At 34.4% G+C, this 8,967-nt stretch overlaps 1 protein-coding gene across 1 annotated transcript in view; it reads right to left on the bottom strand.

Annotated features, from left to right (window-relative positions):
• Positions 1-3,416: 3,416 nt before the first annotated feature.
• Positions 3,417-8,967, bottom strand: part of LOC107588988 (neurobeachin-like) — a 141,759-nt gene continuing 136,208 nt past the window's right edge. The window contains exons 54-57 of the mRNA XM_016277289.1: positions 8,110-8,211; positions 7,673-7,869; positions 7,433-7,584; positions 3,417-4,227 (exon numbers count right to left, since the gene is read on the bottom strand). Of these exons, the coding sequence (XP_016132775.1) occupies positions 4,137-4,227; positions 7,433-7,584; positions 7,673-7,869; positions 8,110-8,211 (542 nt within the window). The 3' untranslated portion in view covers positions 3,417-4,136. The remainder of the gene's footprint in view (positions 4,228-7,432; positions 7,585-7,672; positions 7,870-8,109; positions 8,212-8,967) is intronic.

The following is an 8,967-nucleotide window of genomic DNA, read 5'->3' as shown; positions in this document are numbered from 1 at the left end:
CAATGACGTCACAGCCACGCGCACACTCACAGTCTATTAGAATGTTTCTAATTTTAATTGCATTCATTGTAGACGGTGACTGATAATGTATTTATGTCGTGCCAGATGAGGCTTGGACAGTCTGAGTGAGTGTGTGAGAGAGACAGCACACACAAAGTTGTTTAGTCATATTTAAAAGTATCATTGCATTTTTTCAACATTTTGTATATTTAAAATCTTATAATCTTAATTTTATCAAATTTATGCATTTGAAATTTTGCAGTGTAAATGCATTTATGGCACCTCAGCTTCATCAAACTGTCTGTGTAAATGCGTCTAATGCACCTTCAGATGCAGCTTCTGTTTCCTCAGCAGTGGAAAGATAGAGTTTGTTAATACTAATTTCATTTGAATGGTAACAACTCTACAGTTTCTTATTATTCTAACTGAATTAATTGAAACAAAGTAAGAATTTGATGTGAAAGATGACATTTAATAAGGTTAGGGGAAAAATTAACCATTTATAAACATAGTGGTAAATGACATCTGTTTTGTTACGTACAGCAACTCATTTTAAGTTAACTATTTCTTCCTCTTTCCAGTCACAAAGCACTTTATTTTGAGAGAAAATCTGTAACTTAGTCCAGATTGGGGGAATTGTAATGTTTAATAATTTATTTTATGTAAATAATTTTTGCATTGAAATTTCATAGATGTTTGTTTGTATATGCTGTCAATTATAGTTCTTAGAAAGAAAATCGGTATCGGCAGGTCACATTTCCAAAAAATCGGAAATCGGAATCGGCCAAGAAAATTGCAATCGATGCATCTCTACAAAGCATCCTTACAATTAAAAACCGTTAACGCAAACACACATTTTTTTAAGAAAACATAAGTAAGTTAATGTTCTTTGACTTACTGCCACCGAATCTCGAATCCACCATACCTTTTGAACATCCGGAAGTGAATGAACCTGTACATGTGCATTAACGCCAGTCAGTACGGCGCGCATGCGTATTTAAGACATGCGATACGTCACTTTGCACATGCGTGGTAAACGCATACATACGTGACATAGGTAAAAATAAAACCTACGTGACGTAGGCACGTGACATCACCACCGTAATACAATCTGCAGCGAGGAGTACGCCAAGTGACATGACTTGCCTTAAAGGGAATTTGAACAAAACAGCATGCGTAAAAGCTTCGAAGCTTGCATTTTTTTGCCACATTCAACAGTTACTGTATTTGCATTATTTTGAGGTTAGATTTAGGGTTTAAATTAGGGATGCTCCGATCCTCTAGAAAAATCAGTGCACAATAATTTTAGAAAACCAAACATTTAGTTAACATTTAGTAAACATTAAAACAATATTTTGTGGGGGAAAAATAAAAGTGTTGCACTAAATATGGTAAAATGTTACACATTGCTATTTGTATTATTATAAAATTCATTCATTAAAGTGTTCTGTGAGTGAAAATATATCTGTGCTAATCATATACTCAGACTCTAACTCACACACTGACGAATAAAATCTGAGAATTTATCAGCCATTGGCTAATATTAGACATCGTTTAGTTGCCCAGAGTGAAGATTTAGTCGCAATGTAGAGGGTTGACAGTCTATGAGCACGAAGCGCATTGTAAGCGCTTTGTGTTTAAAAACTGCAAAGCACAAAGGGAAGAGAAATGGATGCGTAGTGTATTATATCTGTGCAACAGTTATTGAGCCTTTTAACAGTTTTAAATTTCAGTTACTGTGCACGTTAAAAACAATTTATAGTCTTTTCTACACCCGTGTTTTGTTCTCACAGACACCCGGTAGCAAGTAACAAAACATTAAACTCCGGCTAGAAGATAAAGTCCTTTTTGTAAAATCATAGACATGTATTTACAAATCAAGTATAATGGGAACACAGTATGATCTTGGAGAGAGCTGTACCGAGCTGACTGCTGTAACTGAATGCGACCAGGGTTTAAAGGCTGAACGAATGACTGACAGCCACAGCGGAGAAAAGAGTTTGTGTGAACTTTAATGTAAGGACTTAAATATTCATATGTAGCTCACATTAAGCTATCGTATGGCTTCAGAAGTAACACCGAATAATTCGCACAATCGAGAGAGAAAAAAAAAAGAAAGAAAAATCTCGGATTTGGATGGCTCTCTCTGATCGATACCCGATCTGAGAAAAATGGCATTATCGGAGCCGATACCCGATATGAATATTGGATCAGCGCATCCCTAAAATAGGTGTAGACGTTAATAAAACACAATCTGACCGGTAGCAAATGTAATTTATTTTATGGCGAGATTTTGCTTCACTTCCAGCCTTAGCTGTATCCCTCCCATTAAAAAGCTAACTGACCTCATTCCATTCAGTATTTAAGGACATTCAGATCTAGTTGTTTAAAGAAAAACACACCAGTACTTCAAAAAGATGTTTTGGCTTGTTTTATTGTAAATACGACAAAAAGGAAACAATTTTATTTTACAGTTATTGATCTATATATTGGCATGAATTAATATTTAAACATTTTAAGAGACACCTGTGAGATTCTGGTTTATTCAAGTTGCAGCAAATGCATGAAACAGCAGGTGGGGACTGAATTTAAAAATTACATCTGAATCTAAATAAATCATCCATTATTTACTTCCTGCCAAAAACTATTCATTCCTCTCCTCTCCACAAACGATGCAGACATATAAAGTAAAATAAATTAAAATAATATGCAATCATCATGATCAGATACACCTTGCAAAATAAATGAACGAAAGGTATTTAGCAAATGTACAAATCAAATCAAATATACAGTACTGACCACCTACACAGAGACAAACCTGCATGTTATGTATGCGCCCGCTGTCTCATGTATAATTCACATCCAATGGCCAATGAAAAGGCAGAGCAACAAATTATTTGCATAATTTATTCATGTTTTCAGTTCTGAACTCAGTCTTAGCTTCCAGCTGACTAGTAATTACACCCCTGTAGTAAAACGACTATATTTCAGTATCAGTGCTGTTGATTGAAAAATATCCTTCTCACTCTTTTCTCACACTTTTTAAATAGGGGGATGAAAGAAATGTCTCACTATTCGTGTATGTGGATTTCAAACATCTCAATCCATGTATTTAACCGCCTTTCTGCAGTCACTCTCGGCTACAAGGATATTGCTTACTGTGGCTGTGGTTGTACAACGTAATCATCACATATGATTATAATATTATTTAAATACAACAAACATCAATGCACAAATTATACAATGGAGAATGGGTCTAAAATGTGGAAGACCAAAGAAAAATAAATCCTTATACCATGATAAATTATGGGTTGTTATCGGTGCAATGTGTCTGATACAAAAACATCAACATTAACAATTGTTCTTTTTTTTCATAAATAATGAAACGTGTGAGTGAGGGAGGGTTTCTTTTTCTCTTTTTTTTTCTCCTCTTTATTCTTTTTTTATGGCCCGCTTACATGCCTGGCTTTCCTAACCATCACAATATTTACATATATGACAAAACAATTACCAAATATACAAAGAGGAAAGAGAAGCTTGTTTCCTGTCTGAGCAGTTCACTTCCTCCCTGTGAATCAGCAGGCCTTCATCTATAATCATCCAAATCATCATTTTGTTGGAACTACACAATATCTTACAGCAAGTCATTAATAAATTAAAGGATTATGGGATCTTCCGTAATGGAGAGCGAGCGGGAAGTATGATTTTTATCCCTTTGTAGTGAAGAACTGCGCCATTGCAGTTTGTATTTACAAAGACTAAGTTCACCGCTGCATCTTAATCCCACCCCAGACCCCCTTCCTCAAAAAATCAGTTTGTTGGTGGTTTATCTCTAAGCCTCTTCTGCTGGGAACTGCGGTACAGTCCATCCAGTCCTGCTGTCCTACTGGCTTCGATCTTGCATGATGATCTTCACAGACAAAAGGACATTTGGCAACTCATCATAGTATGTGGGGAGTGAAGGACAACCCTAAAGGTCTAAGTAACGTTAGCGATATGTCTTGTGTTTTCATCCGGGTTTAACTCCACCCTGAACTTAGAGGGACACCACCTTCTGTCAAGCAGGACATGGACTCCACTTTTCTCACTGCTTCAACTGCGGGCCCTAAACAAGGTCCCTCTCTCTCTGTTCTGTCTCAGTATCTGTTCTGGTGTTCGTAGTGCCATCGATTGAAATCAATGTTAAACGCCACGATGCTGCCTGACGCCATCCCAGTGATCAAAGTCCTGCAAATATATAGAAAAAGTAATAAATTAATAAGAAAAATGTCCATAATATAAATGTGTATAGTACTAAGTCATGTAAAATATAGTTTTTTTTTTTATAACTAGAAGCAAACTAGTTAACATTTTTTAACAAGTTAATATTTTAGTTAAAATAGTTAAGCAAACCAAAATATTAATATTAATATATACAGGTTATAGCAAAAAACTTTCTGTGTTTTTCTGTCAATATGGGGTGCTGTGTGTACATTAATGAGGGGAAAAAATTAACTTAGATGATTTTAGCAAATGGCTGCAATATTGTTAAGAGTGAAAATTTTAAGGGGGTCTGAATACTTTCCGTACCCACTGTATATCATAATTGTATATTTGGTGGTAGTCCGGGGGTTCTGTTTTTTTTTCTGGACTCCTTTTTAATGGTTAAATAAAATTTTATTAATCAAAAAGCATGTCTAATTAATTAAAATCATGAAAACTAAACTTAATAAATTGATGTTAAATTGTTTAACAAAAAATGACATGTTTAGGGCCCTATGAAATGTTTTTTTTCCAACCTTATGTTTTATTGTTACCAAATTCTGATTTAGCATGTCTACTTATTTGAAAGCATAAAACAAGTTTAATTTATTCTTACAATAGCCTTATTTTTTGCTCAGAAATTCTGTTGTGTATTTACATTTTTAAGGCATAAAATATTCATTTAATCTATCGTTTAAGTAATGAAAATGAAACAAATTAAATTTTTTGGAAAATAAAGGTAATTTAATATTACAATTAAAACATTGAAGAAATATTGTATGATTATTCCTTAAAAATAAGGTTTTAATAATTTTAGTAGTAGTAGTAGTAGCCTATTATGTACATTTTACTGAACAATAGTCATATTTCTGCCGCAATGCCTTCAAGTTAAACCAATTTATTTTGACGGGTTGCCGTGAATACCTTTACATTCCTGTGTTTATATGATATTATGCTAGTTTTACTCAAATGAAACGGTCAAATGCTCATGAAGTGACTCTCAGAGCAGTTCCCCTAATATAATGGCAGGGGAAACACAGTGCTGTCAAACGATTAACAAAATAAAAGTTTTTGTTTGCATAATATATGTGTGTGTTCTGTATATATTTATTATGTGTATATATAAATACACATACAGTATATATTTTGAAAATATTGAGTGGCCCGACGGAAGCCTCTCCTCAGTGCAAGACACATGAAAGCCCGCATGGAGGACTCCAAGATGGTGAGAAATAAGATTCTCTGGTCTGACCAAGATATAACTTTTTGGCCTTAATTCTAAGCGGTATGTGTGGAGAAAACCAGGCACTGCCCATCACCTGTCCAGTACAGTCCCAACAGTGAAGCATGGTGGTGGCAGTATCATGCTGTGGGGGTGTTTTTCAGCTGCAGGGACAGGATGACTGGTTGCAATCGAGGGAAAGATGAATGCGGCCAAGTACAGGGATATCCTGGACGAAAACCTTCTCCAGAGTGCTCAGGACCTCAGACTGGGCCGAAGGTTTACCTTCTAACAAGACAATGACCCTAAGCACACGGCTAAAATAACGAAGGAGTGGCTTCACCACAACTCTGTGACTGTTCTTGAATGGCCCAGCCAGGGCCCTGACTTAAACCCAATTGAGCATCTCTGGATAGACCTAAAAATGGCTGTCCACCAATGTTTACCATCCAACCTGACAGAACTGGAGAGGATCTGCCAGGAGGAATGGCAGAGGATCCCCAAATCCAGGTGTGAAAAACTTGTTGCATCTTTCCCAAAAAGACTCATGGCTGTATTAGATCAAAAGGGTGCTTCTACTAAATACTGAGCAAAGGGTCTGAATACTTAGAACCATGTGATATTTCAGTTTTTCTTTTTTAATAAATCTGCAAAAATGTCAACAATTCTGTGTTTTTCTGTCAATATGGGGTGCTGTGTGTACATTAATGAGGGGAAAAAATTAACTTAGATGATTTTAGCAAATGGCTGCAATATAACAGAGTGAAAAATTTAAGGGGGTCTGAATACTTTCCGTACCCACTGTATATCATAATTGTATATTTGGTGGTAGTCCGGGGGTTCTGTTTTTTTTTCTGGACTCCTTTTTAATGGTTAAATTAAATTTTATTAATCAAAAAGCATGTCTAATTAATTAAAATCATGAAAACTAAACTTAATAAATTGATGTTAAATTGTTTAACAAAAAATGACATGTTTAGGGCCCTATGAAATGTTTTTTTTCCAACCTTATGTTTTATTGTTACCAAATTCTGATTTAGCATGTCTACTTATTTGAAAGCATAAAACAAGTTTAATTTATTCTTACAATAGCCTTATTTTTTGCTCAGAAATTCTGTTGTGTATTTACATTTTTAAGGCATAAAATATTCATTTAATCTATCGTTTAAGTAATGAAAATGAAACAAATTAAATTTTTTGGAAAATAAAGGTAATTTAATATTACAATTAAAACATTGAAGAAATATTGTATGATTATTCCTTAAAAATAAGGTTTTAATAATTTTAGTAGTAGTAGTAGTAGCCTATTATGTACATTTTACTGAACAATAGTCATATTTCTGCCGCAATGCCTTCAAGTTAAACCAATTTATTTTGACGGGTTGCCGTGAATACCTTTACATTCCTGTGTTTATATGATATTATGCTAGTTTTACTCAAATGAAACGGTCAAATGCTCATGAAGTGACTCTCAGAGCAGTTCCCCTAATATAATGGCAGGGGAAACACAGTGCTGTCAAACGATTAACAAAATAAAAGTTTTTGTTTGCATAATATATGTGTGTGTTCTGTATATATTTATTATGTGTATATATAAATACACATACAGTATATATTTTGAAAATATTTACATGTACATGTTTGTATTTATATTAATATAATTTATATTATAAATAAATATATTTAATATATAAACATAAAATCTGAAATATATACATGCATGTGTGTGTATTTATATTTACATAATAAATATACACAGCACACATACATATATTACGTAAACAAAACTTTTATTTTGGATGCGATTGATCACAATTAATCGGTTGACAGCACATATATATATATATTTATTATATTATAAATTATACTTTTTTTTACTATAAACTTTTTTTATTTAACAAAACAACATTGTTAAAATTAATGTTCAATGTATATGTATATTATTATTTTTAGGTCAGGTGTGCCCACCTCTGGTCATGGGATAAGTCCATAGCCCTGATGCCTGCGTCACAGCCTGGGTAAATATACAGCTGCTTAAAATCACAGGCCTGCCAGACTTCAACAACACCGTTATCACCTCCTGTTACCAAGTTCTGACCGTCGCTGCTCAACAGAATGGCCTGGGGGAACACAAAAGCAGATTAAATACAGAGACTAATGTGATTAATGTGTATTTGTTTCTGTTCCAACATGTATGTCTCCTCTTACACGTGTGGAGTCATTGATCTCCATCTGTGCCAGGAGTTTGCCATTAATGCTGAAGTTACAGAAGTGTCCTCTCTCATAGTAGATGATACAGTGGCCCTCACTGGACACAGAGATCAGACGGGGCCAGACACAGTTCTCAGGGCCCTCTAGGGCCCGCAGTAAATCTCCTGTGATGGTATGCACCAAACATGGCCCCTCTGTAAAACAAGACAACAGCAAGAAACTCTCAATTCTGTCATTACACAGCAAGCAGAGACACTAAAAAGGGAGAAATTAGGAAAAAATTACAATCACAATTTTTTTAAATAAACATCTTTAAGACATATTTAATTCCTTAACTGTAATGGGTTTATATAAGCCCTCATGGAAACCAATACTAGTATGAAAAGAGTTGATTTCTGATATGCAGAATTCAGATTGCTTCCTCTCAGACTGACCTTTGGCCCCACTGATGACAAGTCCCAGTTCAGCACACACTGACACACACACCACCTCATGGTCATGGCCTGTGAGAACCGCTCTAGGTGCTGGATAATCACCTACAATACAACAGAAGGTCAGCTTCTAGAATCCTAAAAAATCGCAAAGATTTTTTTTTTGCCACAGAACTAAAACTCATTACCACACCAAAGTAAAAATGAAAAAGAAGATTATGTTAGGAATGAGATGAAGGTAGGTAAGCAGGCAATAAAAAGGAATGAATTTAATATATTCAGCAAAAAAATCAGAGACCATTTTTCTCTGAGTGTAACCTCAATGTTAAGTATTAAAATATGTCCTATGTATGTGATATCTTACACAGTATACTGTTCAAAATTTGGGGTCAGTTAGTAAGATTTTATTTTTAAGAAATTAATACTGCAAGGACGCAATTACAGTACTTGATCTGAGTGACAGCAAATAGATTTCTATTTGATAGAAAACTTTCTATTCCTCTAAGAATCTTGAAAAAAAAAAAACAGCTTCCACAAAGAATATTAAATAGTACTGATTTCAATATTAATAATAATCAGAAAGGTTCCCCGAGCACCAAATCAGCATATTGAATGATTTCTGAAGGCTCATGTGACTTTAAAGACTGGAGTAATGGCTGCTGAAAATTTAGCTTTGCATCAGGAAAAAAATACATTTAATGCATTAAAATAAAAACAGCTATTTTAAATTGTAATAATATTTCACAATATTACTGTTTTACAGTGTTTTGGATTAAATGGATGCAGCCTTGTTGAGCACTGAGTTATGTACATGAAAGCGATACTCATGTACTCTGGGTCATTTGGTTTAAAAGCATTGTG

The sequence above is a fragment of the Sinocyclocheilus grahami genome, unplaced genomic scaffold (genome assembly GCF_001515645.1).
Source record: "Sinocyclocheilus grahami isolate Dianchi unplaced genomic scaffold, SAMN03320097.WGS_v1.1 scaffold7.1, whole genome shotgun sequence".
Classification (NCBI taxonomy): domain Eukaryota; kingdom Metazoa; phylum Chordata; class Actinopteri; order Cypriniformes; family Cyprinidae; genus Sinocyclocheilus; species Sinocyclocheilus grahami.
This window is presented reverse-complemented; position numbering and strand designations above follow the sequence as displayed.